The 26,800-nt window shown below is 38.8% G+C and overlaps 1 protein-coding gene across 2 annotated transcripts; it reads left to right on the forward strand.

Annotated features, from left to right (window-relative positions):
- Nucleotides 1-3,564: 3,564 nt before the first annotated feature.
- Nucleotides 3,565-17,587, forward strand: LOC123757865 (uncharacterized). Of its 2 annotated transcripts, none has more exons than XM_045741758.2 (7): nt 3,565-3,917; nt 6,120-6,305; nt 7,369-7,793; nt 8,669-8,836; nt 12,426-12,584; nt 15,321-15,435; nt 16,725-17,587. In XM_045741758.2, exons 1-7 carry the CDS (start codon nt 3,884-3,886, stop codon nt 17,156-17,158), a joined length of 1,521 nt encoding a protein of 506 aa, XP_045597714.2. In that variant the 5' UTR covers nt 3,565-3,883; the 3' UTR covers nt 17,159-17,587. The 2 variants fall into 2 exon arrangements, with proteins under 2 accessions (XP_045597714.2, XP_045597715.2); XM_045741759.2 differs by having other exon boundaries at nt 12,429-12,584.
- The last annotated feature ends 9,213 nt before the right edge of the window (nt 17,588-26,800 follow it).

Consider the following 26,800-nt stretch of genomic DNA (forward strand, 5'->3'; position numbering starts at 1 on the left):
CTTTCTTACTTTCTTTATACTTTCTGAGTTCATTACTGGACTAGAATTATTTATTCTTGGGAAGGGAAAAGAATAATGTTACTTATCTCCATCCATTGCAAAATTATTGTTGAATAATACATGAATGATTTGACACTATTTGAAATTCAGTTTATTTACCTTTAATTTCAGCCAGACAGGAAATGACCCATATGCAGAATTATTTTCATTCATTAATAATTAAACTTTAAGTAAAATCTTTAGTAAATTTGACAAACACAAGAATGCTACATAATGTCAGACCAGTTCTGGAAAATTAATTCTCTTCAAACATGGAATGAAATTTGGAGGAAGTTCAGAGGTATGTCATAAAACTAGTACCAGAGCTGAAAGGCATGATATGAAAAAAGACTGAAGGAATTGAACCTTTGAATTGAAGTTCAACTAGGGAAAGTGTAAAGTAATGAAATTAGGCGAAGGGAGCAGAAGGCTGAACACAAGGTTCAAAATTTAAAATTCAAAATGTTTATTCAGGTAAAAGTACATATACAGAAGATGAGTTACAAACATAATGTTGGATTTATAAATAGAGTTAGTACACACGATACCTAAAGCCACCAATACACACTGCATTTCAGGCAAAAGGTACAACCTAGGAGGTGAAATCCTTCGAGAGTCAGAGTGAAAGATCTGGGGGTTGATATCACACCTAACCTGTCCCCAGAAGCCCACATCAAAAGGATATCATCATCAGCATATGCTAGATTGGCCAACATAAGAACTGCCTTTTAAAACTTGTGTAAGGAATCGTTTAGGACCTTGTATACAACTTATGTCAGACCAATCCTGGAATATGCAGTTCCAGCCTGGAGTCCATACCTAGTTAAACAGAAGACAATGTTAAAGATTCAGAAGTATGCCACCAGACTAGTCCCAAAACTAAGAGCTATGAGGAAAGGCTATGGGAGCTAAACCTCACGTCCCTGGAAAACAGAAAAGTAAGGGGAGACATAATAACCACCTACAAAATTCTCAGGGGAATTGGTAGGGTGGACAAAAGCAAACTCTTTAGCACGGGTGGAACACGAACAAGGGGTAACAGGTGGAATCTTGGTACCCACATGAGCCACAGAGACATTAGAATTGTTTTCAGTGTCAGAGTAGTTAACAAATGGAATGCATTAAGCAGTGATGTGGTGGAAGCAGACCCATACACAGTTTCAAATATAGATTTGATAGAGCCCGGTAGGTTCAGGAATCTGTACACCAGTTGATTAACAGTTGAGAGGCGGGGCCAAAGCTCAACCCCCGCAAGCACAACTAGGTGAGTACACCATACATATCTGGCATCCACATCACATATACCTGGGCTCCACACCACACACACCTGACCTCTACGCCACATGCACACTTGACCTCCACACAACACACACCTGACCACACCATACACATGTGACATCCACTTCACTTCATAACCTGACCTCCACACAAACCTGGCCTACACAGTATCTAGCCTACAACTTTGTACAGACAGACAAATGACATTCTTATAGTATAGATATATGCTAGGAGGCGTACCCAGCAGTGCCTGGGATAGTGTCTCTCATCCCCGCCCCAAGTACTTCCCTCCCTACATCTCCCTCTCCATGCATCATCCCTCCCCTCCCTTTTCCCCCTCTTCATCCCTCTTCCCCCTTCCCCGCTCTCCCTTTCTTAATCTCTCTGTCCCCTGGTGGCTCAGTAAAAACACACTCCCTGTACTTTGTTTAATAAATGTAACCAAAGCCGTCAAAGACTGAGCAAAGATGTACACGTTCGTAAGTGCTTGCGTAACTGCTTCGTGAATCTGGCTCCTGGTTGTTAAATGATTGGCATGTCATATTCCAGGGAAACTAATGGGTAAGGCTTACCATGAGCTATGGGAAGGGGGTAAGCATTCAGCCTGTTTACAGGAGTTGGCAGTCATCTGTTTCTGCACCCACCTGTGTAAAAAAAAAAAAATACCCAATTTAACTTTTCTCCCCAACCCTCACTCTTTTTCTCACCCCGCATCTCCCCCTCTCACCCCTCACTACCCTACCCCTTTCCCATCCAACCTCAGACAGACGGAAACTTCCATTTATATACCGTAATGGGCACCCAGCTGCACCCAGGTCTCTTCCCCACCTTCACCCCCTCTTTTCCCCTTTTCCATCCTTTTTCCCCTTTTTCCCACTTCACCCCATCTCCCCCTTCACCTCCCTTATCCCAATCCTCTTTTCCTCCCTCTCCCTCTTCTCAGAAAATGTACTATTAAGAAGCACTAAAACTGTATAGGTCTCAGAAAATATATTATTACGATCACTAACACTCTATGGGAATTAGACTATATTTCACACTTGACTCCATGAAAATTGCATGGAGGGTATCAATAATTGATAATATTTCTAGTTTGCATTTGCATGCTGGTGGTTCATTAGTGAGAGGAGCCTATAGTAGTGTGTCCAACCACTTGTCCTGAACGATAGAGTGACGGTCTCGCTTCATGCAGGTCAGCGTTCAATCCCCGACTGTTTAAGTAGTTGCAGGGCACCATTCCTTCCCTCCGTTCCATCCCAAATCCTTATCCTGATCCCTTCCAAGTACTATATAGTCGTAATGGCTTGGTGTTTTCTCCTGATAATTGTCTTGCCTTTGATAAAGGGGTGAGGCTTAAGAAAACCTTTGAAGCGTTGAGAGAATCATCTGTTTTATGCTACTACGGGCAAAGTATTAACAGCATTTTTTTTCCCCCAGTGTCAGTGAATAATGTTGGATACACCATTATAATACATCATATATTTTTATAGATAACATTATACGCTACATTATATGCAACTTTTATATGCAACAGCAGTGAATAATATTGCATTACTGTATTTTTTTACGATATTTAGCTAGGGGTAGATGGTGGGCAGTGCCAAGAATTTTTGTGGGGGCCAGAATGAGGCCTTTGCATGCTGTTCCTTCTTGAATTCTGGTGGCCCCGGCCAGGTTATGTCCACCCTGTACCCCACAGTATTCCCCCTGCAAAGTTGGCTGATGGTGAGCCCAATTAAGCATCTGCCTCCATCTTTGAACAAATAAGCAAACAGTCTTTCTTTAATATATGTTAATATGTCTATATACACATAAATTATTCATGTCACCAATTGTGATATTAACCTGTATATATAGTAATACGAATGTATTGTAATAAATGGTTTACATCATTCTTCATTCATAAAGGTAACAGCAAGTCCTTAATTAAGTTTACTTTTATTAGTATTTTTTTATAGTTCAACTTGTCCTCTTGAATAATACATCACATAAGGATGCTACTACAGCCAAATCGTTTTCACATAAGGATGTAAAAATCCACAACGGCCAAAATATGATGTACTGTACTATAAATCACAGCAGCTCAACAAAAGTTTCCGTTTTCTATGCGTGGGTCGCCGGTTAGGTTAGGCTAGGCTCTGGTAACTTAATAAATCGTCTTCTGTCCGTTGTGACAACACTAGAGGCCGAGCTGCCTACATGTGCAGTGTAAAGTTTCACCAAGTAACGTACAAGTTCTCAAACAGTGTTGGTTAGCGTTGACGCTCCGCGGAGCACACTTTGTTGACATACTGATACATACTATATATATTACATATGTCATATTATATGTAAATAGGAAGAAACCGTGTATGTATAAACGCTCAAATAAAAACTTTCAAAGTGAATGTTATAAAAACTGTGATCCTGTTTTAGTTGGTGTTAAAGAGCGTAGCGGGAGGAGGAGGAGGAGTTAGGAGCGTGTGGAGAGGTCGTCAGGTTGGTGGCCAAAATAAACCAGTGACAAGACGGTGGTGTGGCGGCTGGCGGGTGTGTCCTGGGCGTCCCTCTCCCTGCTGCTTCAACTATGGCTTCACAGGATGTTCTCTGTCTGTCTCTAGGTCAGTACCTCTAGCAGGAGTCTAGGGGGGGGCCGTGTCGCGTGGCTCGAGGTGGTCGCTGTGTGCACTCGAACTCTTTAACGCTTCTGAGTTTGTTGGGGGTAACGGGAGGCTTTAACCTTTTTACATTTTCTGATATTAATTTGCTTTTAAGTTAAGAGAGTCTCTGACACCAGCTGTTTAAGAATCAGACATGTACTTGTGGATGTTGTTTACCGTAAACAGAATGGTTCATGTTCGTACAGGAGAGATGCTACCACCACTCATGAGCACTGGTGATGCTGACCCATAGAGAGCCTGGCAGACAGACAGGCAGGCACCAAGGAAGGCTGGCCACAGGTCAGGCTGTGGTAGTGGGAAGTTTCGAAATCATTATGTATTAAAACTAGTAGATGTATCAAGACATTGTGTTCAGGGCTAATGCACTTAATGTACCTGAAATTACTTGGGCTGGAGGGTAGAGCAACGGTCTCGCTTAGTGCAGGTCTACTCTCGATCGAATGCAAGTTTTGATGAGATCAGCCCTGTCATGTCTGGTTTGCAGTGATGTTAGCCCTGTGGCCCTCAACAATTCCTAATATGGAATTCGACCTAGTTCAGGAATGATTTTTGTCGCCCAGTGTTGGACGTTATCCAAAGTAGATACTGTACGTCTTTCTGAAAATGAGGTCTCCATGCTTGGATACAATGCTTGGAGTAAATACAATAATCCAAGTGAGGGTGCACAAGAGATTTATACAAGTTGGATAACTGCCTTCTTTTCCCTGAAATCAAAATTATGTCTGACTATTCCTAGGATTTGGTTGGCTTTTTTTTTTTATACTACGAGTGGTGTGACCAACACTGAACCCAGCTCATTTTCTGAAAATTTATAAAAGGGCCATACAAGGAGGATTCCTAGAAATACCTTTAGAGTGAAATAAGTTGGGACTGAGCACTGTGAACATCTAGAAGCATGAAAGGGATATGAGTGGTATCCTTGACAGGTATTAATCACATCAAAATTACATGGAACCAACAGCCCCCATCAAACGGTCACACACACACCGAACCACACTTTTCCCAGAAAGAGGTACCCAGAATTACGATGAGAAATGCTCTGACTCCTCTCGCAGAAAATGACTGAAAGGGCAAATTCATATCCTCAAACACTCAATGCAACATCTACATGCAAAATGAGGACAGAAAAATGAGGTGAGTGATAGTCAAATTGTTCTAACAAATAAGTGGAATTGACTAAGCCACATGCATACTGGTGAGATAATGCACTGTAGACGTCGGTTACTGAATAACCAAGGATTGGCACAAACATCTTTGGCAGTCACAGTTGTCTTGGATACTTACAAAGGCACATTATATTGCAGCTAGGACAAGAGCTTCCCAAGAGAGTAACTGAGTAGAACAGCTAGGAAATGTATTGTAATTTTGAAATCGTACAAATTTCAAGTGACAGGTACTAGTACTGTACTGTATATACAGTACTGAAACTTAAATGACAACTGGTATAATGGTTTCCCACTATTGGAGATGGAAGCCTGTTTGGGCTTTTTGAGGTTCCCTAAATAAATATTTTCTACTAGGATCCTGCAGACCTTCCTCAGTTCTGCAAAATTTATAGTATATGGCAAACAGAAAGTAACAAAAATATGAGCTGGAATTTTAATAAATATTTGTCACATTGAGGGGTTCCTCAATAGAAGAAACACATTTTAGGGATTTTGTCATGGTAGAATGATTAGGAATTGTCATCCTAGACCAACAACTGACCTGTCCTAGGATGAAATTTACAACAAACATCTGATTTCCAGTTACCTATTTACTGCTGGGTGAACGTACATGGGTGTTAGGTAACGTGCCTAACTGTATGTGTACCCGTGAATCAAACTTGGTACATTGGATGGTGAGCCAACAGTGCTAGTTACTTACAGGTCACATGTTACTGTACATGCAATCTTGGAACTGCAGTGTTTCAGATTTTGGCACATGACCTAAGTAGGTTAGATTAAATTGCTTCCCTTTATTTTTGTATGCAATGTGAAAAAACTGAATGCTTTAAGTACAGTACTTGTCTCACATGTTAAACAGTAACACTATATAGATAACTTTGAGATTATCATTATTTGTGCTTTACATGTTTATTGTACTGTATACTTTTGATGAATATACCACTTCAGAAAAATAACTGATTCTTCAACTTTACAGATGATATCATCAAAATGAAAAACAGGGGTCGTGGTGGGAGAGGTGCAAGAAGAGGAAGGGGTCGTGGTAGAGGAGCAACAGCTGGAAGAGATGCAGGATTCTTGAGGGGCGACAATGTGGATGGCAGTGGAATCAGAGGGCGAGGAAGGGGTGCTCGTGTTCTATCCACAAAAATTGGTGCCATGGGTAAGTACTACAGTATTTTTTATTTTTTTCTTCAACTAAGATTTTGAAATTTGATTCTCAGCAATGGTAGGTCTTGACAGAGACATCTCTAAATTTAAATTCCTATATCTGTGTAATATATAATGAATTGTAAGTAATTTATATTTTTCAAATAATATTTCAACAGATTTGAACAGAAACTTAATTTTTGTTCATTAAAATATGATACTAATTAACTAGTCTAAGCAATTTTTTATATATAGCCTTAAAAAGGACTGTATATATATATATATATATATATACTGTACAGGTGACGTAAGAAGTTAGAGGTATTGCTAGCCTGTTGAATATAGGTCTCATTTTTGTTATAAAATATTAAACGAGACATCTTTCAGTATTCATCAAGATCACACTTGTTGGTGATTGAGTTAAAATATTTAGTCCATGTGCAGGGTATTGGTGAGGGTATTAGTAAATGCATAATAGGATATTTTGTACAGTATGCTATATCATTGTTTAACCTTAATAACACAAGATATTATGTTCCTAGTCTCTCTTTTTAAAACTGATTCTAATTGATCTTGTGCATAAACTTGGCAATAATGTAAATAGGCCATTACAAATATTTGTAATCAGTTACTTTCATATCCTATGACCACATGAGATAATCTAGTTTCTTATGACTTTGAAAATGTGATTTTTTCTTGTTTGATTTTTTTTTTCTTTTGAGATATATACAAGAGTTGTTACATTCTTGTACAGCCACTAGTATGCGTAGCGTTTCGGGCAGGTCCCTGGAATACGATCCCTGCCCCCAATGAATCGTTTTTACAACCAAGTACCCATTTTACTGTTGAGTTAAATAGAAGCTACAGTTAAGTATTTGCACCCAGTAAATCCTCCCCGGCCAGGATACGAACCCATGACAAAGCGCTCGCGGAACGCCAGGCGAGTGTCTTACCACTACACCACGGAGACTGGTTCTGATTCATATTTTATCTCGACAAAGGTCACACCATCAAATAGGTTCTTTTACTGTCAACTTTTACATGTTAAGTAGTTTCATATTTTCATATTTATACAGGCTCGCTGCGGGATCAAAGTAGAGGGCGAAGAGGTGGATTAGTTTCCCGTGCAAGAGGAGCCTTGGTGGCACGTACAGGAAGAATTAACACAAGAGGAGGAAGAGGCATTAATGCAAGAGGAGGAAGAGGCATTAATTCAAGAGGAGGAAGAGGCATTAATGCAAGAGGAGGAAGAGGCACTAATGCTAGAGGAGGAAGAGGCACTAATGCAAGAGGAGGAAGAGGCATTAATGCTAGAGGAGGAAGAGGCACTAATGCAAGAGGAGGAAGAGGCACTAATGCAAGAGGAGGAAGAGGCATTAATGCTAGAGGAGGAAGAGGCATTAATGCCAGAGGAAGAGGAGAAAGTATTATTAACAGATTAGGACAAGGAAGAATAGCAAACCCTAAAGAAGAATCAAGTAGTTTTGAGTACGAACATCAGGTTAGTAGTTATAAAATAATGGGTAGACGAGAAGTAAGGGAGCTGAATATAGAGCACCACTAGCATGATTGAGGCCACTGATATGAGGATGCAGCTCTTAGACTTTATATGAACTTTGTTTCATCATTAATTCGTTACTGCACTGGATAATTTGGGACACATTACTATTAGTAGTCACGATAATGCTTAGCTCTTGATCTTGTATTTTATTGTAAACCTAAATAATGTTGTCTTAAGTTCTGTTATACAATTAGTTTTAAGAATGAAGTTCAGGAAAATAGGTAATTTATATTATATTTAGGATCCATGTACACCTAGTTATTTTTCAGAGTTTAAATACAGTATAAAAGTAATTAGCTCAGTTTTGAATTGTTTTGAATCTATTTCTAATACAAATGTTAAGTGATAATATCTAGTTTAGGTACTTTGCATTGGAAAGACTGTAAAGGTGAAGTAAAGCAAGTCATAAGTGCTGTTCTTGAGCTCCACTTAAATTTCATTTAAATAATTTGTAAGATGTTATTTGTCATTAAAATTAAAAAGATAATAAAAAAGATGAAAAAGACTAGACCTTATAGTTCAATACATTATTTCCAGAATTAATTGGAAGGAACATCTAAAGAGGAAAGAACAAAACTTAAAATTGTTAGTTTAAATCTTGTAAGGAAAAGTTTACTAGAAAGAGACTGCATTGCAAATTACAGTCTGAACTCGATTTGCATTGAGGATGTAATTACCTAAGTGTAATTACATCCTCAATGTAGGTAAATATGAATCAGATAAATAAGTAAAATATGAATCTAATAAATAAGTAGGTAATATATGAAGATATTTTGTGTTATATTAATTCTTAATCTGTCAATACATTTTTAAAGGAAACCTATCAACAAATGATCGATAAGAATCGAGCATTCAGCCAACAAATTGCCAGAAGAAAAATTCAGCAAGCACGCAGGACATTAGCAATGTCACAGCAGAACAACAGGAATCAGGCAAGACATAATATTGTTGATGCAAGAAGAGGAATTGCAGAAGGAATGAAGGTTAGTTTAAAAACAAAAGTTGGTAACATCATCACTTTTTGGGCTGGCCATCTATAGCTTCCTGGTGCATTGGCTTTGATATCACTGAGGTATCCACAAAAGTACTGGGCCTTTGAACTTGCATAGGCCAACCAAATACCATGACCAAAGTCTGGTGTGTAAATAAGGGGAGCATGGGGGGTTCTGAAATTGACCCAAAACTTAATAAAACTGCTAATCCAAGAAAGTACAAATAAAGCAAAACATTATACTGTACTGTACTGTAATGTAGATTGGACCATGTATGATTGGGACATGAGTGAGCTTTGGTAGCATTGTGTGAGTGAATATAAGGACTAATATATATCCTTCTCCCAGACTTCCCTCCTCTCTCCTGTATCCTCACTCCTTCCCCTGTGCTTGATTTTGCCTTTCTTGCTTATGGATTCTGCTTGTGTGATGAAAAAAGATTATTGGTTTCCCCGGTAATCTTGATGAATTATACCCCTTTTCTTGGCTGGTTAATTAAGTGGTTTTGGTGTGTGGGAGCAGTCTGGAATTCTCGGCCATTATTAGCAAATCGGTTTGCCTGTTCTGTTGGGTCAGGTGGCCTGTTTACTGTTTTTAACTGGTTTTGCGGTGGCTTCCTCAGCCACCTGCAACAACTAATATTACTTGTAGCTTTCGGGGAAAAAAAAAGTACTGTAGTTAGTAAACAATTGATAGACAGTTGAGACGCGGGCCGAAAGAGTAAAGCTTAACACCCCGCAAACACAACTAGGTGAATACAGGTGCCTATTTACTGCTAGGTGAACAGAAGCATCGAGGTGAAAGAAACTCTGCCCATTTGTTTCTGCCTCTGATGGGAATCGAACCCGAGCCTTTATGACTATGACCCCCAGAGCGCTGTCCACTCAGTTGTAAGGCCTCGGTGTGTGTGTGTGTGTGTGTGTGTACATGTGTGTACATGCATCTTGGCCGGTATGTAAGTGGGAGTAAGTTGTGAGGAAGCAGGCTGGCTGGACCTCTGGGTGACTTATGGTTCCACTTGGTGGTCCATTTGGATACTAGCACATGGTTTGATGATATGCAAACTACTGCTTCCTTTGTTTACACCTTGCTTTCTCACTTTAATCAAGATAGATAGTTTGTTTTGCTTTGCTTGTACTTTGTTAGGTTTTACTTGGTTTTAGATCAATCTCAGATCACAATGCTCCCCTTACCTCCATGAGCACATCAGATTCTGGTCTTGGTGTTTACAAAGTTTGTACAAATCCAGATGCAAGTTAGTTTTGTAGATGTCTCTGTGTTGCGGGAACTAATGCACCTGGAAGCTACTAAGGTTGCCCAGAAAAGGGTGTTTCATTATATCCATAAATTTCTATATACGTCTAATAGCACCACCTAATTCAATTTTCCAATATCTGAACTAAAAATAATTTTTGTTTTCTTTTCGTATTGACTTAAATAAGTACAGTATCCATAGTAAGACTATCTGTACCTTATGTTGTGACATATTTTGTTTTTCTTCTGACAAGTTTTCTTTAATATCTAGAAAGTTGACTTGAATCTACAAATTACTTAAGTTTGAGCAAAAAAAATAAAATAAAAGGTATGGGCTACTTTTGAAACTGAGCAATGTAACCCCATAGCCTCTAGTATTTTTATTTTATTTTTTTTCCCTTAAGTTTATCTATTATAATAATTCCATTGAAATGGGATTTGTTAGTATCTCATTTGAGCTCTAGAGCCATCTATTGACAGCAAAAATAGTCCTGCATATCCTAACTATTGTAAACAATTTGTTTAGTGATAGATCACTTCAGTTCTGTGACCTATTCAAGTCTGAATTTCCATTGATAATACACATAAGAGCATACTGTACAGCACAGTAGCTTAAAAGCATTGTCATATCCTGTAATTTTTAATTAAAAGTATTCCTCCTTTAATAGCTGAAGTGATTTAACAAAATATATTTATCTAGCCTATAGTCACCAGCCTCACTCTGGCTGGTGACTTGACAGTCCCATCTTAAGTGCTGCTGCTAGTAGCCTGATACTGTGTCCCTTCTCCTCTCGTTTCTCTCAACAGCATACTCCTTGTATTCCCTGAAGTTCATTGCACCTTCAGTATTCATTTCCTCATGTTATCAATGGCCTACTACCTGTTGATTATTCTAAGTATCAATGTTTTAAGTATCACAGCCACCCGGTCTCTGACCAGGTCTCCTGGTTGCCGGTCTGATCAACCAGACTGTTCGATGCAGCTGCTCTCAGCCTGATGTATGAGTCACAGAGTGATTGATCATTTATCCTTTGAAGACGTGTGTCAAGTTCTCTCTTGAACACTGCGAGAGGTTGGCCAGTTATGCCCCATATGTATAATGGAAAAGAAATAACACTGGGCAACATGGGTTCATTTTGCCCAGTGTTATGTAGACACTGTTTTGTGATCTTACTTTTTAGAGCGCTTTTAAAGATTTTATTATGTGCAATGTTAGTTTTGGGTCATTTTTTGCATCAGCTTTACTGCCTCCTTTGTGAAATGGTGCAGTCTCAGCAGTTTTAAGTACATCAGGAATAACACCAGTATCTAGGCTCTGTCTCAAAGATGTTTAGGGCTTGTGATTGTGTTTTTTTCGCAATTCTTGATGATTATAAAATTCCAGGAATCTGGGCCTGGTGCCGATTGGCACTAGTGCATGCTGCCTATGGACACTAGTGCATGCTACCTAGTGCTACTTCAAAGTTGAGTGGGGTTAGTGTAATATCTGATATGTGGTTCGATGGTGGTGTCACATTCATGAAGAATTAATTTGGATCATTGATCTGCAATGTGTTCAGGGGCTCACTGAAAACTGAATTGTACTGTAACCTCAGTATTTCACTCATTTCTTTGCTGTTATCTGTGAAGGTTCCATCACCCTTGTGCAAGGGCCCAATGCAGGATGTAGTTTTTTCTGTATTTTACATAGAAGAAAAAGAATTTTGGATTCCTCTTTAATTTTGCTTATGGCCTTTTGCTCTCTTTGCCTTTCCTGGATATTATATGATTCTTGGAACTTTAACTCAATCGTTTCTGTTTCTCAACATAGTTGAGAAATGTTTCAACATGTTTCTCAACATAGTTGGAAACTAGTTGCAGATGCTCAGCAACTTGTTTTCGTCACCTATAGAGGGAACTCTATTCTCATTCCAGTTTGCATCTTTTTCTCTTTCTTCTTAATGGTATGTGACTTGCACATATTTCAAGTGTTACCATGCCTCTTTTCATAAGGCACTGGTTTAAGTTTGCATTATCTAGTTGTCTTTCCTGGCATATTTCTGTGAGGGCTTGGTTTATTTGTTCCCAGTTAATCTGTTTATTGAAATTGAATTTGCTGAATTCTCCTCAAACCACATTTTATTTTTGATAAATTTATTGTGCATTCCTTTGGGTCATATGGCTAGAAAAATGCAGTTATAGTGATGAAATGGTAAATACAGTGCTGTAATTAGACATAATTAGAAATTGTTATGGATGGTATGAATCTAATACATTTTTCTGCATTGTTGTATATGTATTGGATTATATTCTTGCAGTGTTAAGATTTCTTTTGACTGCATCCCAGCAGACCAAAGGGAACTTGGGAACACCACTGAGAGTGCGTGTTGGCAGTGGAACCATTGTAAGGGGACTTCGCTCAGACCAGCTTTTGCTTCACAAGATGAAACACTCCTACAATACTCCTGATGCAAGATTGGACAGTATAGACACATTCAAAGAAAAAGTTAGTAGAATATTCTTTTATTTTTCAGTATTGCTTTTGCTGTCATACAAATTAATATTGCTAATTATCTTTGTGAAGTGAAAGGATACTGTACATAGTGTTTGTAAGTACCCATACATACATCCTAGTGTGTAAAGGTAATGCTGAAGGAAAAAAATAAGATGGTGTTTTGGAAATAATGATTGCATGGACAGGCTGTAAGACGGTAGGAAAGTTACTGTAAAAGGAGATGAATGCTAAGGTGGAGAATGAATGTCAAGATCATGTTGAAAAGTGGGATGGAAATGGGAATTAGGATATCTTAGATGTATTTGGAGAGGACTTTAATTCTAACAAATAGTTTTTGAGCATAGTTTCATACATAGGTATTCTGTACATGAGGCAAAAGGAATGAAATGAAGTAAAAGAGTATTATAATGTGTTAATACACAACGTTAAAGTTGGGTGAAGAATAAAATGGTAGGGAGGGAATTGTATATATTTATATTTCTTTACAAATAGAAGGCATCTACTCCTATACCCACCTGACTTGTTAGAAGGTTGAGAGCTTTTTCTCTCTCCAAAGGGCATCTTCAACAAATATTATTGTAGTCTTGTGTCCGGTATCATTTTACAACTGTAGCACAACATTACCAAAATAGTGGTATTTATAATTTTTACCTTCTGGGCAATCATAATATATAACCAAAGTTTATAAAATAAAATTAACAAATATATACAGTGGAACCACAGTCTACGAATTTTATCTGTTCCAAGAGATGGTTCGTACACCGAAACAGATATTCCCATAAGAAATCCTGTAATGTAAATTTAATTAATCTGTTCTACACACCCAAAAACATTAATTTAAAAATGCATTGTATACTCTACTATGTATAGTATACAGTATATAAAAATACTACTCATTTTTATACTATACCTAACCTTTATTGCCTTTATTGAGGACTCTTCTTGGCGTATGGAAGATGGTGAAGAAGGGGGTGGGGGGGTGTTAATGTTTGGAAGGGGGAGTCTCATTCCATTATAACGTCACCAAGGCAGTGATGCCATTTTGGGGGGCTCTCTCTCTCCTTACATTTTGCAGGCATACCAATAGGACCCGGTTGTGGCTCACTGCTTACTTGTCTTACTAAGAATTTGTCTATAGACACTTGTATTTTCCTACGTTTCAACACTTGTCTGAAGCGAGACATCACAACCCTTTCACATCAACATCCTCAAGTGTTTATGTTCTTTGTTTTGTGATTGCTGTAACATTTTTTGCCACTTTAGCATTCGTAATTTCCTTTTTCTTAGCAATTAAGGTGCATATCGTTGACATAGATTTATTCTACTTCCCAGCTAGATCAACAACCCGCATACCATTTTTTCTTATTTATGAATGATCTCTTGTTTTTTCCTCTATTGTCATCCTCACAACTATTTTCTTAGGTTGAACTTTACCATTGACTTTCTTGGGACCCATGGCATGATATATAATAAGAACTTTTATGTCCAGAACCACCCCCCCCCCCCCCAAAAAAAAGCAGAAAACAGTGAATTCAAGCGTGGTCGTCACTGAGCGGGATACGTTGGTAAATTGAGCGTGCTTCACCCCATGCCCAGCAGAATCCATACGACTGATCCATACAAGTACAGTATCAACAAATAACTCTTACTCCGAGGCAAACTTTGTATACCAAGTCAAATTTCATGATCAAATTTACTTTGTACACCAAAAAAATTCATACTCTAGGGCATTCGTAGACCGAAGTTCCACTGTATTATGACACTATTTTGGTAATAACATTTATGAAATAAATTGTCTGGAAAAAAATTACAAAATTTGATCAAAACTAACAAACGTAATGTTTCAGTGGAAATAAGAGGTCTAAATTTGCAGTAAAGGCAGATTGAAGATCACTGTTGTTGCCATCCTCTCTGACCTGGAAAAGCCTTATGATTCTACCTGGAGAGACAATGTTTTGTCTCAACTACACTCTTTTTGGCCTTCATGGCAATCTCCCAGTCTTCTTTCAAAGCTTCCTTTCTAGTCGTGCGTTTAAAGTGAAACTTGGGGCCTCGTTCTCAGACTCCTTTTGATAATATGAAGGTGTTCCAAGGTAGTGTTCTGAGCACTACTATTTTCCTGGTTACACTAAATAGACTTCGTTCCTCTCTTTCCTCTGGTATTTTTACAGATGGGATTTGGCTACAGGTATTTTTTTGTTTATATATATATAGAAAAGCAGCTGGCATAAGTATGTGGGATGGGTATGAATGAAAGATGTGATATAATGAAATTTTAAGTAGTGGAGTGGGTGAAACAATACCTTTTGGTGGTATAGAAATGTTAAAAGGCTGCCTCAAAATTGTTTAACTAGAAAGGTATACTGTAAAAGATTGAAATAAGGGCATCATATGACCAGAAGAGTGAAACAGATAAGAGGTTGTAGGGGAAAGGATTAGTGATCTTGAAAGAGTGAAAGATTTGCAGGTGATATCTTCTGGGAGGGAGTATAAGCCATTGTGGTCATAGAAATAAATAAAAAATTGCTGAATAAACAGATTTATTAGCTTAATATTATACACAAGGTTTACTTGCAGAAGCATGTCAGCCATTACTGTTCTTAATCACCAAAATTTTGCATTCATTTCAATTTTGTATTTCACGTCTAGTCCAGGTTTACAGGTTGCATGTTTGTTCTGAAAATATATTTTGACAGTTGTTTCTAATGACACTATTATCTTTTGCAGAGTGTTGGTAATGACTCTCCAAGGGGAGCAAGTTCAGTAGTGTCTCACTCATCTCAATGGGGATTGACAGTCAGTATAAAAAACAATATTGCTTCACTACACTCACAGAACAATGGTATGTATAATTAATGTTATTTTATAATTTCTTTGACCTCTACATTCATTGAGGACCTTGATAAACAGACCTCAATAGATATATTATCTATTGATATAGAATAATTGATATAGATATATTATCAGTCATGAGTGGATTTAGCAGAAGCAGATTTTTACAGCTACCAAGGAATTAGTATGAATTGCATTTATACTCATAGCCAGTTACACTGGATTTACATAGCCACTAGATGAGGTATCTGGCAGTGTCCAGGTGGACCCAGTACCTAGGGGCCAGATTCACAAGGCAGTTATGCAAGTACTTACGAACCTGTACATCTTTTCTCAATCTTTGGTGGTTTTGTTTGCAGTTATTAAACAGTTAATGAGCTCCAAAGCATGAGGAGACTGTTTATAACAATAACAGCTGTTGATTGGGAAGTTTCCATGCTTGTAAACTGTTTAATAAATGTAACCAAAGCCGTCAAAGATTGAGGAAAGATATACATATTCGTAAGTACAGTACTTGCGTAACTGCTTCGTGAATCTGGCCCCAGGTATCTCTCAACTTCTCAGGTCCTCCCATCCCCTATCACTAAGCATCTTCACACCCTACATATCCCTGCCTTATAAATATCAAACATATATCATAGAATACAACTTTGATCATTCATTTTAAAGGAAAAAAGGTAATAGCATTCACTTAAATATCAATTAAACACTTGACTTTGTGAAGGGGCATAGGGACCCAACCAGCCTGTGAAACTCCCTATAAACCAATAAATCTGCAAAGTTTGATGAGGCTAGCTTCAAGTGTCTGGCCTCCAACCTTGGATAGACAAAAACAGACATTCTTGTATGGGAGGGGAGGTTATTCCTGGGTATCTCCTTCAAACTTCCTGTCTGTTTTCCTATCCCCCAATCCCTTTCTACCAATCGTTTTCCCCCCCTTTCTACTCGTCTTCCCTCTCCAAACTTTGTTGTTGCTTCCCCCCCCCCCTCAAATTATGCAATGAAAGAAGCTGCTTTATAAATAAATAAATAAATTATATTTGATAAATATAAAAAGACATATTTGACTTCATGAAGAGTGTACAGAGTGGTTGGGTTAGATGCTGATATTTCTTAGTGCGGCACTGGGTCTGAAACCGTATAACAATACCCTATCCATCCATGTGTGAAAGTTGGGTAAAACTAGTTTTAAGTGTTTGGTCTTGAACAAGCAGACATTCTACTTTACAGATATAGGTATTAGTTTAATGCTTTACCTGTATTTTGGCAAATAATTTATAATTATGTCTTTCCCCTCAGGCACTGTTTCCCGAAGTAGACCACGTCTTAACAGAAACAGAATGAATCAATTCCAATCCAGAAACTATGCTCCAGGGACTTTTACAGTTGTAAATGATCATGTCTACCATCCTCCAGAGCCACCATTTAATTTATCTCGAGAGCCTCCCAGAAAATTAACTAAGCGCAATATTATTTCAAAGCGGGATCCAAGAGCTAGAATGGCAGTGTCCATGGTGAATATACCTCCAGAAAATGTGAGGACCATTCCTGAACCCCATCGGCAAATATTAGATCCCAAAGTTCAAAAAGAAATAGCAATGCTGCAAGGCAAAGATGAAATATCTTTGAACAATGGTCCAGGTCCAGGAGTGAAGGGGTTCAGACATATACCCAGCCAAACCACACGCTCCCTTAATGAACGCTTTACTGAAGAAAGAATAGTAACAGCCTAACCTTATTTTGAATGTCTTGGTGTAAAAAGCATTATATTTAAGATTAAAGACGAAAATGGTACTTAATTACAAAATGGTTATATTATTTTCTTACACCTTTAGGATATTTTTAATTCAATAATTTTTTGCAGTTTAATGGTCTACACATCTAGGTGTAATGTATTTATTTTGTTATTCAGTATAAATACTATATAGTGTATTCTTATTTTAATATATAAACATTTTGGGAAATACTTAGTCATGACAATTTGCAGATTGCAAGCGGTCTTGTTCTTCACTTTAATTACAGAATGCCTCTGTTTTAAGCATTGGCAAAATACAATGACATTTAATGTCATCAATTTTGTATGTACTGTAGTTTTAAGAAATTGAAATACTGTACAATCTTTTCATACTGTAGATATATGTGAATAAATGCAGACAGTTTAATTTACAGTGCTTGTGTGTATCCTGCTAGAGGGGCTGCGAGTTAGTGCGAGACTACTGCTGTAGATATTTTAACCAAGTTTTCTTGTTTGTTAATAGCATATATAAATAGCTTTATCTAAACATTTTAAGAGTTAAAAATCATAGTGGATAATTTATAATTGACCAAATTGTGCAATGCAGGCATTGGTTTTAATGTAAATTTTTATCAATATTATGTATACATTATTTAAAATACATTTCTAATAACAATTGTTTAGTGCAAGTCTTGTGTAGGTTCCTAATTAGTCAGGAAAATGTGCCAGATATGGATTTTAGTTAACAAAAGCCAAAGTGTAGTTGTTCAGTGAAGTTCATTTTATGTGAATTATGTGAAATAAGTTGAGTTTAACCCTTCAAAACTGATAGTATTATTGTACAAAACTACATGGTAGTTTTGCAAAAACTTGCACACACACATTACGTGCATGTTGGGTACCATTTCAACCTATCACGTTTGATCGGTTGAAACTTGTCTAAAAAATTTAATCAGACTAATCTAAAATTTAGTCAAAATCTAAATAATGGAAGGCTCCATTATTTAGATTTTTCTGTAGCACTGATATTTATGATTTATATAAATTATAAATTGTTATATAATTCTTATACATGATATAATCTTTATAATTTATATTTATAATACTATATTCATTGTGGTTTTAAATTTTAATTTTTTGTGTCCATTTCATATGAAAATACATTTTCATATTGAACATTGCCACACCAATCACAATATATTGTGATTACAAATTAGGTGCCTATTATTTCTTTGACTTGTAGCCTCTATTAGTAGATTATTTTGAAACCCCCTTTAAACGGTACATCAAAAGAGCAAGATACTTTTAGTATTATCTTAAACTAATGTGTACCTGCACCAAAATTTCTAAACATGACCTGATGCCAATGGATACTCCCTATACTTTGCTACAACAAACTTATTGGATGTTCAACACTAGTCATGTTTTGTATAACAAATTTTAAACCTTAATGACATCTGACCCACCTCTTCATCCAAAGACTGGTTATATTCCATTCAAACTTTGATATCTTGAAACCAAACCTAATAAACAAAATTTTTATAATGGCTCTAATAGTTTAAATTTCTAAATTCTGCATAATTACAATGAATGAAAGTGATGTCAATGTCTTGGAATCAAATTTATTCTCTTGCTTAAAAAAAAATGGTTAAATGTTCAAATAAAACTTTATTTTTGTACAATCCATTTTCAATTTCAGCCTCCAGGCCAATTATGTAAGTACTGTACATCAATAGAGTGATGCCTGACAGACCTTCCCTCTCTTTCCTTACGTACACTAACCTGACTTCCATTCCTAAACCTATTCCAATACCAATTACAAACACTATCACTGCCAAACAAAATAGACCATATCTCCAAAAGACTAGAGCATGTAACTTGATAGACCACTAATATTCAAAAGGCACAGTAACATACTGTACATGTATTAGAAATGTCAACTGAAAATGGAATTTCTTCATCTTTAAAAATGTGTATCATCACAGTTTCTGCACATCAGTTATGATGAAGGTCTATGATGGTGAGAGCTGAGGATGGGGTGAAACTGTTGAGAAATGTGGCAGGGGTGATACAGTAGTATTTATTAGAAGCAATTGATTTTGGGGGTTAGTGATACAAAAATTGTAAATGTATATTGCATAGCCTACTGTGATAAGATGATTCTAGTTGGTATTATTGAATGAAATGAATAAAACTTAAATACAAATTGAGAATGAAAAAGGATATAATGAAATACTTTGTCAACCTTTTAAAAGTAGGATATCAGACTAGATTGAACATGGTTTCTATAAGTAGGATATCAGACTAGATTGAACATGGTTTCTATAAGTAGGATATCAGACTAGATTGAACATGGTTTCTATAAGTAGAAGTTAACTAATGTGGGTCAATCAAGCCTACTGTGGTGTAGGTTTGGCTGCATATTGAGTATATGTAGGGTTATTTTGTAAAAAGTACTGTACAGTACATAATAGCCTAGTGTGTATAAGTAATTATCAAAAGAAGGCACCATGCTGAGCAGACTGTAGCGCCATCAGTGTCGGTGGATATTTAAAAGGTGCTAAATAATACTTCGGATGCCAATACAAGTACAAAGAGACAAGGCCTGCGATATCAAATGCACTGAATTCATCAAGGAGTGTCCTGAAAAATCTGTACACGTTACAAGGTGGTGTACAACTAAGTGGGACAATGCAGTTTGAGCAATAAAGAGCAGGGCTGTGTTCCATTAAGTGCCTGTGAGTTAATATGTATGGCCAAAGCCGTTTCCTACCATCTGTTATTGTAGTAGGAGAAAAACCAAGGGGATAAGTTACTTTTAAGAGTGCACAGTTTGCTACCTGTAACACCAGACCAATGACTGCCAACAATCATGGATTGAGAAGAATATGACTGGGTAGAAATTTCAACAAGGAAAACCTTTTAGGGAAATAAGACAAGTGCAGATAGCCTCCTTTGTGGCAATATCTGCATGTTTGTTTAAGGTATTGCCAATATAGCCGAGAACTCTGGAAAAACTACCTTAAACCTGCTAGAGATAAACAGCTAATATTGGATTTCAACAATCACAGGATACACAGAGTTAAATGACTCCAGAACTATGAGGGCACTGTATCAATCACAATGACATAGGAACGTTAACGTTGGAAAAGCAGTCACAGCGTACACAAAACTGCACAAAGTTACGCCATGAAGATAGTAGCCTCCGAGGTATGCGGCACATAGAGGTTTTGGCCAGAAAAGACAACGGAGTAGCCGACACCGCCGGCAGACTTAGACCCATCTATCAATAGGGCAATGGAGTGTAAAGAAATGTTCAAGGAAAAGATGTTTCAAAACAGTAGGAAGGATACAAGCCTTTAACATGTGGGTCTAGGTCTTGCAAAACTTTACAACCGAGACCCTCCATGAAGAAACGGATGGAATGACACAAGGTGATATATTGCAAGCGTGAACCAAGGGGGAATTTTGCAACCGAGACATCCTTACAGAAAAAGGAAGGTGATGAAAGGGGACAGGGCCCATCTGAGGGTCCTGTTCACAACACAAGGTGTTGTGAACAGGAACAGTCAAGACACAACACAAGGTGGTGATTTAAGTGACTAAGTTTAACCCAGGAAAGTGTAAAGTAATAAAATTAGGTGAAGGGAGCAGGAGGCCAACACAAGGTACCATCTAGGAGGTGAAATACTGCAAGAGTCAAATAGAAAGATCTGGGGGGGGGGGGAGGTAATATCACACCGAACCTCTCCCCAAAAACCTACATCAAAAGGATATCAGCGGCATATGCTAGATTGGCCAACATAAGAACTGCCTTTAGAAACTTGTAAGGAATCATTCAGAACCTTGTATACCACTTATATCGGACCAATCCTGGAGTATGCAGCTCCAGTCTGGAGTCCATACCTAGTTAAACACAATACAAAGTTAGAGAAGATTTAGAGGTATGCCACCAGACTAGTCCCAGAACTGAGAGGTATGAGCTACAAGGAAAGGCTATGGGAGCTAAACCGCAGGTCCTAGGAAGACAGAAGAGTAAAGGGGGACATGATCATCACCTACAAAATTTTCAGAGAAATTGACAGGGTGGACAAAAAATATTTAGCATGGGTGGAACACGAACAAGGGGACACGGGTGGAAACTTAGTACCCAAATGAGCCACAGACATATTAGAAATAATTTTTTCAGTGTCAGTGTAGTTAAATAATGGAATGCATTAGGCAGTGATGTGGTGGAAACAGACACAGACTCCATACAGTTCAAATGTAGATTGATAGAGCCCAATAGGCTCAAGAATCTGTATACCAGTTGATTGACAGTTGAAAGGTGGGACCAAAGAGCCAAAGCTCAACCCCCGCAAGCACAAGTGAGAGTGAGGATGTTGCAGGGACCATGCGAGGTAGAAAAAACAGTAATGATCATGATGCAGTTGAGACAGGATGCCAGTTTCAACATACAAGCTCTGGGTAGGGAACAAACGAAAGGCACCAGAGCTGAGGCGCAACTCAATATGATACAGAGCATCAAGACGTCGATGGAGAGGCGGAGCAGCCACAATCGAGTTTAAACAGCACAGGAGAGGAGTATAAATTTTATGGTGTGCATTTATCAGCTCCCCCTGCAAAAAAAAAAAAAAAAAAGTCCCAGGAATTAAGGGAAAAGATTAAGATGAGGGCTTTAGAGCATTCAACTCTATCGAGATGGGGGTGGAAATTGGGAGAAGGATTGAAGCCTTACCAGCAGTGGAGGAAGAGGGAAAGGAACCGGGTTCACGTTTCTGACTATCAGTAGCAATAATTATAATAATTCATTGCTGTCTGGGTACAGGCAACCAGTTTATTCGTACAGTAAAGGTTATGCTTATATCGAGTGGTCCCCTACCAAGGGTCAAATTACTGACCCTCCCCCACGATGCAACCCCACAAGGAGCTCACTAATTCTTGGGTACCTATATTAGGGAAAGGATAGGTCCATTAAAAACTGAGGCAGGTCAGATAACGGATAATGACGAAGAGATGAGTAGTATTTTTAATATTTTATCTCTGTATTTATTAAAGAGGAACTTAACAATATGCCTTCGGCCCGAGTGGGTGGTTATAAATGGGAGCTGCTTCGTATGTGCCAATAGGCCTTCTGCAGTTACCTTTGTACTTATGTTCTTATATTTACTGTTAGGTAGACAGGGGACCATTAAGTGATAGGAAATGCGTCAAACCATTTCTGTCCCGACAGGGATTCGAACCCAAAATTCTCTACTATGAGTCGAGAACGAACCAGACTACTACCAGAACCCTCATGTACATGCACAATGTACTTTGCGACAGCTTCCACAGTCTCAGGCAGAGGGGCAGAACGAGAGCGGACAATACGATTAAGATGGCTGGGAGGTGAGATGAATTCTGCGTGGACCGACATTTACCAGGAAGGGCCAAAAGACTTGAGGGGGGAAAGAAGATGTGGTCGCAAGGTAAAGGTGGGCACAACGGAGAGTGAAGAGGGAGGAGACGCAGAAGTGCCACAAACCCGGCGGGCCCCTACTATGTATAAAAAGTGCAGTGTGTTGTGTATTAGGTGTGCACAGAGTATTATAAACTGCAGTATTGAATACTTTTGGAGGGAACGCTGTATGGCGTAAGAGGGTATATTAGGCGAGCAGAGCACAGCGTACGTATTATTGGTGTGAAGAGTGCAAAGGGGGGACTGACTGATTAGACCATGCAGTAGGATGTGTAGTGTAATGCTCTGTGCGTGCTTTCTCATCAGTGACCAGGGTTTCTAGTAGGGTTCTCGAGCTTCCGTGATTTGTATGTTGTTGTTATAGATTCAGCTACTCGGAACAAGTTCCAAGTGGCACGGGCTATGGTGAGCCCGTTCGTGATTTGTATTCTGTCGCCGTAATTAAATTAAATTAAATAGACGGGTGTGGCTCCTGGCGACCTTCGACTGGATGGCTGGCGAGGTAGAGGCTCTTGGACCCTCGACCCTTGGACACTGGACTGCAAGAAAACAGGAAGAGAAGGGCGTCTCCCTGTCCCATTCCACTTCTCAATCCGTTTGCATGTCAGGTGCACAGTGCTGGCGACAATCTGCGAATAACGAACTTCGTTATAATACTATTGTACAATATTTATATCTTTTTCAGACTGAAGAATAGTATTCAGAACATATTTAATGACATTAATATCACAGGACAAAAGCAACCCAGATGAAAATAACATACAAAATAAAACTAGTAAAACTCTTAGGCCTACACAGCTAAAAGAAAAACTAACAGGAATAGTACTCCATATAAAACAACCAAACACAGTAAACCAACAAATTTTCCAGCCGAGATACACCGGCACGAGTCTAGGAAAATCCAAAGAAATGCAATAGTTCTGTAAATATAAAAGAAGGTATTTCTCCAACCACTTGTGGTGGATGGTAAAGTGACGGTCTCTCTTCATGCAGGATGGTGTTCAATCCCCGACCGTCCAAGTGGTTGGGCACCATTCCTTATCCCTGATAATTCCCTTCCCTCCCATTTATTCATACAAGTATTCTAAAATTCATTAGGCTACCTTTAATTATTACGTGAGCTCTTATCAGGCACATAATAACATGATACACAAAAAAAATGGAAGACGTGCAGTTTTTAACGAGTATAAAATACAATTTCAATTAAAGCATATACACTAAAATAGTAAATAATAGAAATTAGTACAAAATATAACAAAATTATCTCGCTGAGAAATCTAGCCTGGACTCAGGCTAGAAATCCTTGAGCTCCGAGCCTTCCCTTGGAGGCCAGAGTAATTCCAGTTCATGAAAGATCTCTTGTGAGATTGTTGATCTCTCCGAAATCAACAGTTTTAGACCAATATTAATCCTCCCCACCCTTTCCATAATATTTTAAAAACTAATATACAAACAACTTTACCTAGACAAATATAATATACTTGGTTCTTGTAAATATGACTTCAGACTCCTTAAAAGCACCAACGATGCTCTAATTAATATGATTAGCCTTATATATGCAGCTCTTGATAAAAATGAGTACCCGATAGGTTTTGTCTACCTACGTAAGGCTTTTGACACGGCTAACCAGAGTAAACTTCTCAAACTACAACACTGTGGAATCAGAGGTCACTCCCTTCAATATTTACAATCCTACTGCAGTGACGGGCTCCAGTATGCCTCTGTGAATTACGCTAATAAAAAAAGGACTACACGTGGGTACTATTGCACACGGTAGCGGGACCAGTACGCATGACTGGGAACTAGTATTGATGGGATAAGACCAGTTTGCACTGAGATGATTATAGTACGCAATCATGAAAAAAACACGAAGAAGGATTACTGTGCACAAGGGGGCTTGATGGATTTGAAGAAAGTAGAACAGTGCAAACTGGAACTAGTAGGTCCATTGTTCATCACAATGAAATGTGCGAAGTAAAACATGTGTATGGGGCAAGTAACAAAGTCAGTAGACTAACAGATGTTGTCGCAGCTCGTATAAGACTTGGCTACAAGTATCTCTGGCAGTTCGGCTTGTATAGGGATCTAGATGAAGTAAAGTGTGTGGACATAGGCAGGGACACACACTCGAACACTATATCTTGGATTGTTGTAAAATTGAGCCTTTTAGAGATAAATCTAAGCTCACTCTGTATGATATGGCAACCTATCTTATTACCATGGATAAATTATCTGAAATCCTTGCACTGTACCCACATTTTGCTTCCAGTAGATGAACGACATATGAGATTCAGAAACAAGTAGTGTATTGTGAGGACTAATAATAAACAGAAGCTCCCCTATGACTCTGTAATATCCCCATTGGTCAAACTATTGTGTATTAGCGATAAGACCTACCATTAATGTATGATGACTAACTGTAAATATGTAGCTCTTGTAATAGCACTTTCTCTGTAACTAGCTGACATTGTATCTATAAGGTGTGAAGGATTGAAGAAATTGTTTATGTAATAATCTAAGATGAGGTCTGATAAAGACCTTTCGTGCCCTCTGTAATGCTTTTGCGCTACCGCTCACAGGATGAGTATGGGGTGCACAATAAACTAGCCGCCTTCGGCGGCAACAATCAAAATCAATCAAGGGGGCTTGATGCCTATATTCCATTCATTTGGAATAGAATATAGCCATTTTATTTGGCTTTTTTTTTTAGATTTAGCCATACTCAGAACGAAATGTCCATATAGTACGTGCTATAGTTTATTTGGCGCCTATATCTTCTATATATATATATATATATATATATATATATATATATATATATATATATATATATATATATATATATATATATATATATATATATACTAATCAACACGGGAACGAAAGAAGGGAGAGGGGCAAGGACGATGAAGGTGATGGGTGGGGGGGATGGGGGGGGGATGAGTGGGGGGATTGGAGGGGGGGGGAATGAGTGGGGGGATTGGAGGGGGGAAGGACAGGGGAATGCATTGTGGGCGTGGTAGGTGACCTTCCCCAGTCCGTTATTTGTACAAGTCTACACCTCAATCTCCCTCCCACCTGACTAACAAGAAACTCGGAAGGAAACATAAAGGAGAAGCAAGAGTATATACATCACCAACTTCATTAACAAAACGTCAGCCCATACCCTCACTAGCGAATTGAAATGGACAAATAAAGGATTACACACATGAATGGTAATACTACGCACACCACGGACGGGACGCACACCACGGACGGGACACACCACGGACGGGACACACACCACGGACGGGACGCACACCACGGACGGGACGCACACCACGGACGGGACGCACACCACGGACGGGACGCACACCACGGACGGGACGTACACCGCGGACGGGACGCACACCACGGACGGGACGTACACCACGGACGGGACGCACACCACGGACGGAACGCACACCACGGACGGGACGTACACCACGGACGGGACGCACACCACGGACAATTACCTCCAGGCGAACACACATGATAAAAATCCACGAGAAACAATATGTATATAATAGTAAAATAAAAAGTGCCTCATCAGAGCGAGGATGTCGTAGGAATGTGAGAGACGCGAGGTGCGTCATCAAACACTAGGGGAGGGCGTGGCCAGGTGGGGGCCTTGGTCTCCACCTCCTACACCATGGATGGCTGCACGGGAAAGGTGAGGGGGAGAGGTGGGTAGGAGAGGGGAAGGTATGAGAGGGGTGATGTGGGAAGGAGAGGGGAAGGTATGAGAGGGGTGATGTGGGAAGGTGAGAGGGTTAGGAAGAAACGGATAAGGGAAGGAAGTGAAGAGAGAAGGGAAGATCGGTCACGGGCAATTCGTTCATCAACCCAAGTTACAGCACCGCTCCTGTGCCAGGTAAGTCCACTACGGGATCACCATAGCCCGTGCTACTTGGAACTTTTTTTGTTCCCAGTAGCTGAATCTTAAACAACAAGGAAAATGGGTAATAGAGGAGGTGGTGGTGGTGGTGATGATGAAAAGAAAGAGGAGAGGAGAGGAGAGGAGAGGAGAGGAGAGAGAGAGAGATGGTGCCGTTGGTAAGTAAGGTGGAATGATATAAAAACAGGTTAAGTGCAGGAGATGACTAGGCTGCTCCACCTCGGGTGAAGGTGACGGAGATACTGAAGATCCGCCACTATCAAAGG

This window comes from Procambarus clarkii, chromosome 40, assembly GCF_040958095.1.
Source record: "Procambarus clarkii isolate CNS0578487 chromosome 40, FALCON_Pclarkii_2.0, whole genome shotgun sequence".
In the NCBI taxonomy this organism is placed as follows: Eukaryota; Metazoa; Arthropoda; class Malacostraca; order Decapoda; family Cambaridae; genus Procambarus; species Procambarus clarkii.

Coding starts and splice junctions, on each gene's coding strand:
- LOC123757865 (XM_045741758.2), top strand. CDS start 3,884: ATGGCTTCACAGGATGTTCTCTGTCTGTCTCTAG. Junction 3,918..6,119: donor TGTTCTCTGTCTGTCTCTAG/GTCAGTACCTCT, acceptor TCAACTTTACAG/ATGATATCATCAAAATGAAA. Junction 7,794..8,668: donor GTTTTGAGTACGAACATCAG/GTTAGTAGTTAT, acceptor ACATTTTTAAAG/GAAACCTATCAACAAATGAT.